The sequence below is a fragment of the Marmota marmota genome, unplaced genomic scaffold (assembly GCF_001458135.2).
Source record: "Marmota marmota marmota unplaced genomic scaffold, marMar, whole genome shotgun sequence".
Classification (NCBI taxonomy): Eukaryota; Metazoa; Chordata; class Mammalia; order Rodentia; family Sciuridae; genus Marmota; species Marmota marmota.
The window spans coordinates 36,397,796-36,413,614 of NW_026000016.1; the positions used below are offsets into that span (position 1 = coordinate 36,397,796).

General features: G+C 40.5%; 1 protein-coding gene across 3 annotated transcripts in view; it reads right to left on the minus strand.

The window, feature by feature from the left end:
• Positions 1 to 15,819, minus strand: part of Hhat (hedgehog acyltransferase) — a 330,730-nt gene that overhangs the window by 303,778 nt on the left and 11,133 nt on the right. For all 3 annotated transcript variants that reach the window (XM_048809436.1, XM_048809435.1, XM_048809437.1), the window contains exon 2: positions 8,751 to 8,884. In XM_048809436.1, the coding sequence (XP_048665393.1) occupies positions 8,751 to 8,841 (91 nt within the window). In that variant the 5' untranslated portion in view covers positions 8,842 to 8,884. The remainder of the gene's footprint in view (positions 1 to 8,750; positions 8,885 to 15,819) is intronic.

Consider the following 15,819-nt stretch of genomic DNA (forward strand, 5'->3'; position numbering starts at 1 on the left):
CATATCACTGAAGATTAAAGAAATGATAATAAAGCTCCTATGAAGTGAGAACACAAATCGATGGAAAGCATAGTTCCATTTATAAAAATATGGTTAGTCTAACCTTCCAGGAAGGTAGCGACTACAGAGAAGAAGGTGTGCTTGGGCTCTGTGAAATCAGAAGGACCTAGGGTGGCTGTTATTCATTCAAAAATAATCTTCAGAAACAGAACACAGAAAAAATGGCAGAATTTACATATAAGTCCAAGAACTTGTTCTTTGATAAAGAGAATAAACCTACTAGATAAATCTTAAAACAGGTGAAATGAGACTCATTCATTATCCAAAACATTTTGAGAACTACCATCTGACCTAGCTATCTCACTCCTCAGTGAGATAAACCCAAAGGATTTAAAATCAGGATACGACAGTGACGTAGCCATATCAATATTTATAGCAGCTCAATTCAAAATAGCTAAACTGCAGGACCAACCTAGATGCCCTTCAATAGATGAATGGATAAAGAAACTGTGGTATATATACATAATGGAATATCACTCAGCCTTAAAGAAGAATGAAATTATAGCATTTGCAGGTAAATGGAAGGAGTTGGAAAATATCATGCTAATCAAAGTAAGCCACTCCCAAAAAAGCAAAGGCTAAATGTTTTCTATGATAAATGGATGATGATCCATAATGTGTGTAGGAGAGTCAAGGGAAGGATGCAAGAACTTTGGATTGGGCAGAGGACAGCAAGAGGAGGGGAGGGGCTGTGGGTTTGGAAAGATGAAACGGACATTATTACCCTATGTGTGTGTGTGTGATTGCATGATGGTGTGACTCTGCATTGTGTACAACCAGAGAAATGAAAAGTTGTGCTCCATTTGTGTAAGAATTAAATAAATTAATTAAAATTAAATTTAAAAAAACATCATGAGAACGTGATACAACTGTGTGTTAGTACATTTGAAAATCTCTGTGATATGGAAAAATACAAATTGCTCCAACTGACTTAAGAAGAAGAGAATTCTAAATATACCAATAACCCTGAAGGATATGGGAAAGTTTTCAGTGGCTCGACTGCCAAACAGACTTCATGCCTTGACAACCTTACAAGTGAATGATTCGAAGCTTTGAGGACACAGACATATCATACATTAGCTTCACAGTATTATTTTTTAAACTTTAAAAAGTAATCTTCCCCATGTGTTTTATAAAGCTAGCAGAGTGCCAAGATTGAAGTCTGAGGATAAAATGACAAGCCAATCAATCTCACTTAGAAATTAGTATTTAAAAAAAAAAACTTGGGGAAAGCAGTGAATTTTAAAATCCCATGGTCATGATCAGTTTGTTGTAGGAGTCTCTGGAGTTTGTGACTGAAAAGCTGATTACTCTTAAATGTCATACTAATGGAACAAAGGAGGGAAACCAGGGACTCTTCTGAATGGGGGCTGCCAAGATTGAAAAAATTACCAATTTTAAAAGGAAGCTAGAAGGAATCCTTAACATGGTTCTTTAAAGATACATAAGTAAAACTTGCACAATCTCTCACTAATGGTGAAAGCAATATGAGGATTTCCATGTAGGCCGAAATTACAGCAGAAAAACCACCAACTATTATATGGTCCTAGAAGGCCTAGCAAAGTTAAAAACAGATGAAGCAAAGTCATTATCTGGGAATGTTATCTAAACAGAAAAAAACAAGTGATAAGTAATGGAAATATAAAAGAAATAATAAATACCTTTACCACAGACCAGAAATAATCAGATGGAAAATATCCCAATCATAAGAGGAAAAAACAGACTAATAAATAGTCTTAAAATTTTTAGCAGGATCTATTACAAAGAAGACCATGAACCTTCATTAAGGGAAATAACAAGATTTTAAAGAAAAGAAAGGGGATAAAATATTGTATTCCTGGAAGGAAAGACACAGTGTTGTAAAAATTTAAACAATTTACAAATTACTTTCTAGTTTATTGTGATTCCTATGAAAACCCTACTGAGATTTTTTTTTTGGAACTTGGCAATTTCAAAGATATGTCTAGGAAAAATAAACCAGTAAGAATAGCTAAGAAACATTTAAATATTTGACAAAGCAAAAATATTAAAATAGCACAGTACTAATATATGAATTGATTTCTCAATCAATGAAACTGAAGACACAGGCCCCAGACAGTCTGGGATTTAAAAATTTAAGACATGATCCAGATTGTACCATAAGCCAATGGAGAAAGGAACTTCATAAATAATGTGTAGTTAACTATTTGTGGAAAAAAATAATCTGACTTTTCATCTCACATTACATGCCAAGTGCATTTGCGATGGATTAAAGCATAAAGGCTCCAGTGTTCAGCCATCACCTGAGAGTAGGCGGGGTCTAGGAAGAACCTGGAAGGTGTTTGTGCAGTTTCACTCCATACATCCTCTTCTGGAAGACCTCTGAGAACAGCAATCAGAGACAACAGAAATACAAATCCCTTCCTTACAAATTAAAGAGCTAAGCATCCAACTCGTGAAGTTGGAATAAAAAGGAGGAGAGCCAACCCAGAGAAACAAAAAGGGAGGAAATAATAAGGGTAGAAATCAATCAATTGGAGAAAAAGAAACTACAGTGAAATCTAACCGTCAAAAGCTGAAAAGATGAATGCAATTTCTGGCACAGTGGATCAAAGAAAGAAAAAACATATAAGGGAAGAAGGAGAAAGAACAAAAGAGGGAGTAAGGGAGAAAGAAAAAAAATAAAAATATACAATATGGCAGGGGATGGGGAGTGGGGAGCCCAGCTCCAGGGGGAACACACACACACACACACACACACACACAATAAAAAAGAAAGGACAATTAAAGAAACCATCAAAAAAAAAGCTTTTAATATTATGAACTATATACTAACCAAATTTAAAAGCTGCATAAAACAGACTCCTAGAAAGCTACAAACTGTCAACATGGGAACAAGAAGAAATAAAATATTTAAGTAGGAACCAACAGGTAGTAAATTGAATGGGTCATTAAAGGATTCCCTCTCTCCCTCTCTCGTGTTTTAACTGGTGACCTCCTATCATCCATTGTTTTCACTGGTAGGAATTCAGTTAGTTGCACTTCCAGTTTTGCATTAAGCTGATAGGGTCACAAAAATAGATGGTCCTCATTTAGGCACAGGCATTCATCCTTTCAAGGCTTATTATGCAAGCCTTAAGGCCAGGATACATTGTAAGTTGTGTGGTACATTGCAACTCTCCCCATGTTCAAGGTAAGCAGAGAGACAAGTGTTTCCACCTCTTCTAAAACATAAGGCACAAACTTAATCCAGTAGCTACTGATTAGCGACAATACTACAGAGCACTAGGGGCAAGCCACCGGCACAGCAGATCACCATCACCTTCCCCAAGAAGTTCTTTATGACTTAGAGATGCTCTATATTTGGTAGAATTAGACAGAATAGGAGGATTCTGTTCAATCCCTGCTGTGAATTTGTCAAGAGATTCCATTTGACTGAGACTGTTAAAATCAGTCTGCTGTCCCTCGTGGCCTGCCAATTCTGCAACTATTGAGGCCTCCGTGGACAAGATGCCTGCCCCATGCCCAGAAAAAAGAGCAGCCCTGCAGATGAACGCCACAGGCATTTCACTTTATTCTAGACACTGTGTTTGCACCAGATAGAAGGACTCCAGAGAAGTTCACCAAGGAGAAAATTTTCTCAGTGTCCTACCTCTAAAATGTAGGTTAGTGGCACTTTTTCTTGGGCTAGCAAGTGAAATGAGAAACCAAGAAGGCTTGGCATCACACCAATAAAGCACACTTCATCAAGGCAGAGAGATCCAGCTTCCGTGAACTGAACTGGCCAAAGGATTAGAGGAAGATAGTTTCTGACAATGTTCTGAGAAACATTTTGGCACCGACAATCAGAGGGATAAAAGCAGCTTTGGCCTGCAAAGTATTCGGTAATAAGCCAAGGAGCATTCAGCTTCTGAGCCATCTGAGGCACAGAAGGTTTTATACCCAAAACAGAGGAAGCCCCACCCCCAACCTGGAAGCTACCGCTTGTGTAAGAAGGAATAAAATAATTTGCTCCACTGAAATAAAAATTTTCAGCTTAAAGTTTAATAGTAGAACAGACAAAAAGAATCTCCCCTTTAAAACAAGCTGACTTAAGAAACATCAATTAAGATGAGTGGATAGAATAGAAAAAGGATTAAGTCTAGATGAAAAGACCTGGGTTTCCACCTCCGGTCCATTAAGGTATAGGCATAGCAAGGTTGCAAAATATAAGGTTAATGTACAAAAGTCAACTGCTTTCCTATATGCTAGCAATAAATAAATGGAACTTGAAATTAAAACAGTACCATTTACATTATCTCTCCAAAAACTAAAATATGTAGATATACATCTAACCAAATATGTACACAGTCTACATGATGAAAAATACAGAACTCTCATTAAAAAAAAAATTAAAGAACTAAACAAATGGAGAGAGACAGTCCGTGCTTCCACTAAACACTCAATATTGAAGAAGTTCTCCAATTTTAATCTACAGATTCAATGCAATCCAAATCAAAATCCCATTGCATTATTTCGTGGATTTTAACACAGTGATTGTCAAGTTTTTAGAGAGAGACAAAGATTCCCGAATAGCCAACATGATATTGAAGAAAGTCAGAAAACCATCACTGCCTGCCTTCAAGATTTTAATTATAAAGGTACAGTAATAAAGAGAGTATGGTATTGGTCAAAGAACAAATAAGTCACTGGAGCAGAATAGAGAGCCCAGAAATAGACCCACATAAATATAATCAACAGATTCAGAGAAAGAACAAAGGCAATACAATAGAATAAAGACAGTCTTTTCGACAAATGGTGCTGGAACAACTAGACATCCATGTGCAAAAAAAAAAAAAAAAACTTTCACAAAAATTAATCAAAATGGAACATAAATCTAAAAGTAAAATGTAAAACTTCCGGAAGATAACATAGGAGAGAACCTAGATGATATTAGGTGTGGTAATGACTTTTTTTGGCATGATCTATGAAAGAAAGAATTGATAAGCCAGACTTCATTTAAATTAAAAAGTGCTTGAAAAGAATACTGTCAGGAAAATGAAAAGACAAGCCACGGAACAGGAAAAAAAAATATTTGCAAAAGGTGTACCTGATACATTTTGGAAGTATTACCCAAAATACACAAAGATTTTATATACTCAACTTTTTTTATGAATCTTTAAGCTCAACATTATCAAAATGAACCATCCAATTTAAAAATGGGCCAAAGACCCAAACAGCTAGTCAAAGAAGATATACAAATACGCAAATGAAAAGATGTTCCATGTCCTATGTCATCAAATGTAACAACAGGACACCACTACACACCTATGAGGACAGCCAAGAACCACAGCTCTGACAATAGCAATTGCTGACAAGGATGTGGAGTAACAAGGATTGCTACTCATTGCTGGTGGGCACACAAAATGGTACAGCCACCTTATTCGACAGTTTGGCAGTTTCTTACAAAAATAAACACACTCTTAATCGTATGATCAAGTAATTGTATTTCTTGTCATCTACCCATATGAGTCAGAAACTTAGTCCACACAAAAACCCACACAAAAGGGCTGGGGATATGGCTCAAGCGGTAGCACGCTCGCCTGGCATACGTGCGGCCTGGGTTCGATCCTCAGCACCACATACAAACAAAGATGCTGTGTCCGCCAAAAACTAAAAAATAATAAATATTAAAAAAAATTCTCTCTCTCTCTCTCAAAAAAAAAAAAAAAAAAAAAACCCACAAAGGTGTTTATAGGTTTATTTGTAATTGCCAAAACTTGGAAGCAAAACTGGGATGTCCTTCTAAATGTTTCTTACTAAGTGAAAGAAGCCATACTAAAGAGGCCCAACTATATGACATTCTAGAATAGGCAAACTATAGAGTCAGTAAAATGATCAGGGGTTTCCAGGGGTTGGGAAGAGGGAGGAATGAGCAGAACACAGAGGAATTTTAGGGGAATGAAACTACTCTGTATGATATTATAAGGTGGATACTTGTCATCATGCATTTCTCAAAACCCACAGAATGTACATCATCAAGAATGGACCCTTTGGTAAGCTATGGTCTTTGAGTGATTATGATGGGTGGATGTAGGTTCATCAGTTGTGGTGGATGTTGGTAGGAGGGCTGTACATGTCTCAGAGCATGAGGAAAGTGGGAACTTTGTACTCAAGGTTTCTGTGAATCCAAAACTGCTTCAAAAAGTAAAACTTTGCAGGGCACAGTGGCACACACCTCTAATCCCAGCAACTCCTGAGGCTGAGGCAGACAGATCACAAGTTCAAGGCCAGCTTCAGCAACTCAGCAAGACCCTCAGCTACTTAGTAAGCCCCTATCTCAAAATAAAAAATAAAAAGAGCTGGGGATGTGGCTCCGTGGTTATGTGCCCCTGGGTTCAATCCCTGATATGTATATGGATGCATATACGTAAAGCCTATTCAGAAGGGGAAAATTCTCCCAGAACAGTGAGAAATAATAGATAGCAGGTATTATTTTAAATCACAAGATTTTAGGATAATTCATTGTGCAGCAATCGATAACTAAGACACCCATCTATGGAGGAGACTGATTAATTGCTAATATCCACTCTGGCTTTCTCCCTCTATCATAAAACCATTGAGTTTACACTGGAAAAATGACCTCCCAATGGAAGATTATGCTTCCTAGCTTCTCTCTGAACTAATGTGGCCACAGGATTAGGTTCCAGTAAATGGGACAGTACTGAATATATATGACATAAGCAACTTTCAGGTCACTTTCTTAAAAGGAGATGACTCTCCTCCCCTTCCATCCTTCCTGCTGGGCAGAAAACAAAGATGACTCCTGGTGCAGCCCCGGTGTATGAGATGGAGCCATGTGCTAAGGACCTCAGAGGAACATGAGAGATGGAACCAGGGTATCTAATGCCACCTAGACGCCATAGCCACTGCGGACCACAGTTATCTGGGATGCCATTCCTGTTGCCAAACCTGTCTTCTAAGTAATGTACCATCTCATCTTTGGTTGTGCCAACGATTCAATGAGATGAGAAATACAAAGTAGCCAACATGGCGTGTGACATAGCAGGTTCGTTTCCTCTACATGGGCTGAGAGACCAGAGGCTTCAGCAGGAAACACAACTGCATGGCCAGCCCTGATCAAAACCAATCCCCCTCTACTTTAGTCAGTCCCTACCATCATGCCCATGGCTATAAGTGGGACGTGAGTAAAATGGAGAGAAAAGTCAATACTGGTGATCTGTATCCAAACCAATCCTGGTGATCCATAGGGTGGTCTGCACACAACAGGCAAGAGACACTCTGTGGTGCTTCCCCAAACCTAACATTGCCATTTTATTTTATTGTGGTTCTGGGGATCAAACCCAGGGCCTTGCACATACTGAGCATGTTCTCTACTTGGAGCTATACCCCTGGCTTCTACCTTTTCCATTTGAAGTGACCTCACCTACTTTCAAAATGTTCTCCCACCTTTAAAATGAAATCCAAATCCCTCAGTGGAACATACAATGTCTTTCACAATCCATAGCTTTTTGATCTGAGTTCAACTCTTTCCACCCCCTCATCATATCCCACATTCCTGACATACACTACATCCCATGAGTGGTTTGCAGTTCCTAGATCATATTACACTTTCTCATGTCCCAATGGTATTACACTAGCTTGTCCACTCGCCAGCAAAGCCCATCTCTAGCCACAGCTCCTCAACTCCCCTCTCTACTTGACTAGCTCCTGCTCTTCTTTAGGACAACCTCCACAATCTCCATTATATCTAAGAAATTGTCCCTAACTATGGCAGAGACTACCCCTGGTCCCTCCAAAATTCTTCTAGATTTTAGGTAGCACATGGCCACTAAGCTAAGGACTATACTTCCCAGTTTCCCAGCTGTGGCCATGTGGCTCAGTGTTGACCAACTGGGCCAACTGAGCAGGAGTGACAGATACTCTTGCCAAACTGCTGTCAAAAGAAAAGCGGGCCCCCCCCCCATTCCCCTTACTATAGGCTAGAATATGATTTGGGGATAATTCACCTCCAACACACAGACAACAGCAACACATTAAATATCGCAGAACGAGAAGATAAAAGGAAGCAGGGTGTGGTGGTAGGTTCTTACAGTCCCGGCCACTTGGGAGGCTGAGATGGAGGACTAATTAAGTCCAGAGGTTCGAGGCCAGTCTGGGGAACACAGCAAGCCTCTGACTAACAAAAAAATAAAGAAGATAAAAAGAGTCTGAATCACTAACACCTTCAAACTGTCTCCATATGTCTGAGATATGCCTGAAAAGAATGTTGGTGAAAGAGAAATTTAAAAGTATACTTCAAATTCCTGAGGCAAGTTCCCTCCAGGGCCTTCAACAGCTGTTGAGTCAAATCCTCCGATTACAGGAGAGGCTAGAGGTGTAGCTCAGGGAAGAGCATACGATCAGCATGCACCAGGCTCTGGGTTCTGTCCCCAACACCGCATACACACACACACACACACACACACACACAAGTAGCAGCAGCTATTACAGGAGATGAGTCACAAAATCACCTAAAAGACCACAGCACTGAGACAAAGCATGTCATGAACTCAGGTCATTAATTCAAACTATACGCAAAAGAAAAGCAGGATCCAAGTCATCCTGATCCTATGGAACCATCTTCCTGAATCTTATACCTGTGGGCATTCCCTCCTCACTTCTTTTTTTTTTTTTTTGTGATAGGAGATCGGAAAAGCATGGAGACTTACCTCTGGAGACTTTGTAAACTTCATAGAAAGAATAGAAGTGGAAGCCTAGTGAAGCCAGCAGGTAAAGAGACAGTTCCCATCGGGACAGCATTGTTCCTTCTCAGGATGGTTCTCAATGTCCACAGTGAGAGGTTCTAGGAAGAGAAAATGACAAAACATGAGACCATGGACTTGACCCTAGATAACAGCCATATATATATATTAGTTGTAGATGGACACAAAACCTTTAATTTATTTATTTGTATGTGCTGTTGAGGATCAAACCCAGTGCCTCCCATGTGCTAGGCAAGCACTCTATCACTGAACCACAACCCCAGCCCAGATAATACCCTCTTAACATCACTGCACTTTGTTCACACTCCCAGGGACCCTTCACTATTCAAGGTGAGCGAACATGACCCGGATCAAACCTCCTCCTTCCGAGGACCTCATCCCATTCTGCATCCAACACACACACAAACACTCATTCCTGCTAAAGGTGGTTAGGTCTTCCCACAGCACTGCCCAGGGCCTTCTATCACAGTATGTATCAGAGAGTTCTCTCCTTTGGTGTGATATCCGTCTCCCCTGTAAAGTAGACCTTTAGAGAGTGGGAATCATGATTTCTGACTCCCCAGCACCTACAAATGTGCCTGGAATGTGGCAAGAAGGAATAACCAAGAACTCCATGAATAATAAATGGCTTCAAAAGATTGAATAAAAGAAAAGCACAAATAAAATCTCCAAGCCTCTTCTAAGCCAACAGCCTCAAACTCCCCATTCTTCTCTTTAAATGTCATCCCATAGTAATGGGTGGGGATGGTCTAATAAAAACTGCCTTCCACGTATCTGTGCACTTCCTAAATATTTGGAGATTACTGACATGACCCTGGACACCTGTGGCAAACACTGCCCACCCATCCCCAATGATACTCAGTCTCCCTGCTTTAGTAATTGAATTTCTATCTGGACACATGGAACTGAGCTCAAAAGTACTCCCTAGCCAAGTGGACACTTGAATAGTTCTGCCCACAGGGATGTGCATGCAGAGATGTGAGGCTGTGGTCATTGTCTTCTTTTCATCCCTTTCCTAAAGATCAGAGTTGGGACAGCCACTTTGGGCCAAGAGATAAAAGCCACATGAAAAATAAGATAGACACACCTCTGGGGGCTGGGGTAGTGGCTCAGTGGTAAAGCATTCGCCTAGCACATTTGAGGCCCTGGGTTGGATCCTAGCACCACATAAAACAATAAATAAATAAAATAAAGTTGTGTCTAACTATAACTAAAAATTTTTTTAAAAAAGAAAGAGACACCTCCATCCCTGGCTCCATGTACCACCCTACCCCTAAAACTGTCCTGGACCATTTCTACCTGGACTATTACATGAAAGAGAAATGTACTTGTAGGTTGTTTAAGCCTCTACTAGTCCAAATATTTTCTAAGGAATGGAAGAGATAAAGGAAAGTTAGGTCTAAAAATTCTGCAAATCCAATGATCCTAATTGTTCCCAAGTAACAAAGAATTAACTAAACTTAAGCCCTTTTATAAATCTCATTGCTTTACTCAATATGAAATACAAGTCATTGTGGGTGCCAGATTTAAATAAGAGCAAATTTTTGAGCCCCAAGCAAGCAGTTCTTAATATGTGATGGTAATGTTAAGACTCAGAATTCTCACAATGCTAGAACTTAAGACTAAGATTTCACTGTGTTTCACAAAAGCTCTGTAGAGCAGTTAGAGAAAGGAGGTAGGCATTTTACAGATGACGAATGCAATAAGGTCACACATCCAGAAATAACTGACCCAGGACAGAAAGACAAAGACTCCACCATCTCATTTACATGTAGAATCTAAAAAGGTCATACTCACAGAAGCAAAGAATAGAACAATAGCTGCCAGGAGGCTGGGGTGGGGGAAGTTAAAAGGTACAAAGTTTCAGTAAAACACAACAAATAAGTTATGGAAATCTCTTGTACAGCATGGTGACCATAGTTAATAACAACACATGTACTTGAAAATTGCTGAGAGTACACCATAAGCATTCTCACGGCTTAGGAAACTGAGACAGGAAGATTGAAAGTTCAAAGCAGCCTCAGCAACTTAGTAAGAGCCTGTCTCAAAATAAAAATTTAAAAGGGCTGGAGATGTGGCTCAGTGGTTAGGCACCCCTGGGTTCAATCCCAAGTACAAAATAAATAAATATATTAAGGCAAGGGACATGTGAATTACCTTAATTTAGTCATCTCACAATGTACACTTTTATCAAAATGCCACATCATACACTAGGAACATGTACAATTTTAATGTTATGGTTTAGATATGAGATATCCCCCAAAAGTTAACTTGTGATAATGCAAGAATTTTCAGAGGTGAAATGATTAGATATGTAACCTAAGCAATAGATTAATCCACTGATATGGATTAACTGGGCAATAACTATGGGGCAGGTAGGGTGTGATTGGAGGAAGTATGTCACTGGGGTATACCTTTGAGGTTTATATTTTTGTCCCTGGTGAACACAGCTAGCACGCATTCTCATTCTCTCTCTCTCTCTCTCTCTCTCTTTCTCTCTCCTCTCTCTCTGCTCCCTGGTGATCATGTTCTGAGCAGCTTGCCTCCACCATGCCCTTCTTCCATAATGTTCTGCCTGCCTGACCTCAGGTCCCGAGTTATGGAGTCAGCCAAGTATGGTCTGAACCTCTGAAACTGTGAGCCCAAAATAAACTTCTCCTCCTCTAAATCATCTTGTCAGGTCTTTTGGTCACAGTTATGAAAAAGCTGACAGAAACAAATTGGTACCCAGATATGGTCATTGCTGTGACTAACCTCACTATGCTGTTCAACATTGGGAATTGGAATTGGCAAGAGGAATTCTGAAAAGTTGATACAGGCTGGAAAAGTTTCAGAATGTTGTAAGCAGAACTTAATGAGCAATTCTGGATGGGAGTTCAGAGACTAGAATGTCAACAGGACTGTGGACAGTAAAGACTGGTCTCATGAGATTTCAGAGTAGAAGGAGGACTCTGTTGGATATTGGAGGAGAGGCCATTCATGTTGTATTCTGATAAAGAAATTGTTTATATTTTGCTCATATCCTGAGACTTTCTGTGAGGCTGAATTCAAAGGGGGTAGACTAATTAATCAGGCAGAGGAAATTTCAAGGCAGCATAGCATTCAGACAGTGACATGGATACTCCTGGTAATTTTTAGCCAAACTTATCATGATAATCAGGAGCAGAAAGCAGAGCATAAAGATATGAAAAAGTTGCAGTTTGGCCAGAAAAGTGTAAGTAAAACTGGGGCTAAGGAAATTGTGGCTGGCTGTCAAAGAGATTACAGTCGCTAAAGAAACAATAGGAAAGATGGCTTAAGGGCATCTCAGGCATTGGCAAGACTACATCATCTCAGGCTCAAAGGTATAAAAGTAAAAATTCCTTTGAGAAGAGACCACGGGGCACCCTGGTTGCACAGGGGGCCTAACAGGTGCTCAGTTACCCAGGTACTCAGAGGCTTCTGCAGCAGGGTTCCAGGAGGCTTGGCTACTGCCCAAGATGGCAGCAGACCTCACTATCCACCATGTGGTGCTGGTTCTGCAGGACTGCAGGATGCTGGAGTTAGGAGATCATAGAAGCTCCCACCAAGATTTCAAAGGAAGGCCTGGGAGGCTGGCCAAGTGTGGCAGAGTCAGAGTCCCTAAGGGCTGCCTCTGAGAGGGTGATGCATGATGATTCAAGAAGGAAGCTGCAGCTGCAGTGGAGACCCCCGAGATTAAGAGATGCCAGTATTGGGAAATGTCTGCCAAGAACAGCTGTGAGAATCAAGCAGGTACAAGGCAAGAGAGAGGCAGGTGGACAGCAAGGTTACAGGAGCAGACCTTTTGAGAGAACATCTTGATGCCATGTGCCCCAGATGCTAGATGTGCATCTACAGAATTTGTTTGCTCAGCTTAGATTTTGGTCTTGCTTTGGTTCTATCCCTTCTTTCAATGTCTCTTATTTCTCCCTTTTGGAATGGAAATGTTTACTCTGTGCCATTATATATTGGATATGTGTAATTTGTTTTTGATCTTTACAGGGGCTGACACTGAGAGTTTCCCTTGAGTCAGAGGAGACTTTGGACTTGACCTTGTGGGCAATGCTAGAACTGTTAAGACTATGGGGAATCTTTGAAATGGACTAAATGTATTTTGCATTGTGAGATGCGTAGGAGCTTTGGGGGGCCAACGGCAGAATGTTATGGTTTAAATATGTAGTATCCCCCAAAAGTGCATGTGTGAGACAATGGAGGAATTTTCAAGGTGAAATGATTAGATTATAAGAAAGTATAACCAGATCTGCGGATTAATTCACTGATATGGATTAACTGGAGCTGTAGACATGTAGGGTGTGGCTGGAAGAAGTAGGTCACTGGTGATATACTTTGGGGGCATATATTTTGGTTCCTGGTGAACAGAACTCTCTTTGCCTCCTATTGGCCATGTGCTGAGCTGCTTTCTCCGTCATGTTTTCCACCATGATGTTCTGTCTCCCCTTGAACCCATGGAATTGACTGACCATGTACTGAGCCCCTGAAGCTGTGAGCCAAAATAAAATTCCCCCCTCTAAGTCATTCTTATCAAGTCTTTTGCTCACAGTGATGAAAAAGCTGACTAAAAATAATGAATAAATAAATAACTGTGCCTGGGCTTGAATCCAGAGCTTCCAGGCTCTGCCTCTCCCCTCAAAGCCAGGCTCAGAATCTGCCACAGAATCTTTTCTTCAGGCTGCCAGAAGACATGCAGGAAGGGAAAGAAATTTCAGTCTTCATAAGGTCAGAAATCAATGGTCCTTCAGAACCCAAAGCACCCCATGGTCATGACCTAAAAAACTGCCCAGGAAGTTTGGTATGGCTGCTCCTACAATCAGACAGTCATGATTTGAACACGAGTCTCTCAAAATCCGACTACTTCAATAATGCTTTCTTGGGTTCCCTACTCTACTTCATATATTTCCATTCATACTTTATTTTTAAATACCTGGCATCTCCTAGACTCACTTGATTCCTTTCCAGAACTTTGTAGGACTAGCACAGCCATCCCCTTAGCTTGGTTTCATAGTGCCTCTTGGGTCAAGGATGCTGAGATTGCTGTAGATGACCTCCTCAACTCAGTTAAGAGTCTGAAGAGTAAAGAACGGAATTCCTCAAAAATCTACTAAAATTTGAATATAAATAATCTTGTAGATTAAAGTTCTAGAAGCCCTACTGTTGAGAGGCTTTTTGGAGACATTATATATGGAATGATGCCTTATATATGGAATGATATATTGAGAAAGAGCACAAAATTCACTTTTATAACATTTCCCCCTTTGGGGATGCTCTGAGCTATATTGTATATGGTTTGGGGGGACGTACACAAATATACATAGCAGTTAGCTGCAAAACAGCAGGATTATCTCCTCCCTCACTTCAAAAATTTGGGGTTTGAACGGGGGTTTCCACCTAACAACATGGTAGTAAATTCTGGCACCAAACTCAGCTTAGGCAAGTCCAAGCTTTGCCATGTGCTGGCTGAGAAACCTGGGTAGGCTGCAAGCTCCCAGATATGGTTTCTCTTGGCATTGTGGAGTTGATGAAATATAATTGCTTAGCCCAGGGCCTGGCACTACATATGCACTCAATAAACATGAATTCGAAACACCAGTTTCCTCCCTTGCCATGGCCCTGGTTTACTTCCTGAATGGAAGAAATCTAACTGACCTTACATGGGGCATGGCCATCCCGACAGCCTCGGTACCTCTTTCAACAGATTGGCAGCCCCGGAGTTCTCTTTAACACCTCGCTCTTCCTCTTCACCCACTCAGCCCAAGGCCACCCTGGACATCACACAAACTGTCCTTGGGGCCAGCTGGGAGCTCTGTGCCCAGTAACTCTTCCTCACCCGCTCTGTTCTTATCCCCCAAAGGAATTATACATAGTGTTCTCACACAAGTGGATTAATGTCAACTCAAAACAACAGTGACATCAACACTGAATAGATCGTCCCTCCTCACACCTCACTTTCCAACTCTTGCCCACTTATCTCTGGAAAAATCATTCCCCCTGCCATTCTGGTTTTTTTTCTCTATTCATTTTATCTGTGCACTCAGAAAGCAAATCAGAGTAGATATGAACATAACCAAAACCTTTTTTTTTTAATGTCCAAGACTTTAAATGTTTCCAAATACTTTCTCAAAAAATCCCCCATGTTTCTATTTCTCAATGCTCTAAACGAGCATGCTCTTCTTTAAGAAGACACTATGACGTCAGAGAGGCTCTTACTCCAATATATATGGGATGCTTCTTGTTTTCATGTACAGATGCAGTCTTGCAGCAACATGTAAGTGGGTAGCTGTGAGACAGCCTAGAAACTAATTGCCATTCATAACATCATTTCCAAGGATACAGGCCATCTATCTGATCCATCTAGAGGAATTAGGTTATACCATGGATACGTGAGCACTAAGAAGGGCTGTGGATGTCTGATGTGAAGAGATGTGCCTGAGAGCGCTTCCACCAGGGCAGGAGTGCTGGTCAGAACTGGAGAGAAGGGAAAGTGTCGATGGTGAGGTGAAAGGGGACTAGGAGCCAAGTAGCAGATGGTCTTGAACATGAGATTTCAGGTTTGGGTTGGATTTCCTGAAGAAACCTCAGGCTGGTGAGCCAGGAAAGTAGTCCCCTCCTATTCTAGGGGGATGTGTTCCCAGACCCCAGTGAATGTCTTGAAACTTAGCACCAACTCTTTTACATACAGATGCTGCTTGATCTACAGTGGCCTTATATCCTGATAAGCCCATTGAAAATTGAAAATATAAGTTAAATACTGGGGAATGATATTGGCCAAATTATATTATTGTATGGGGTGTACGTATGAATATGTAACAATAAATTCCATCATCATGTATAATTGTAATGTACCAATACAAATATGGAAAAGTATAAGTTAAAATGCACCTAAATCCCCTGTAAGCCCTCTGCAAAGTAAAAAAAATAAAATAAAAAATTCCTAAGTCAAAATCATTTTAAGTTGGGGACCATCTGCACTGCTGTTTTCTCCACACAAACAAAATGA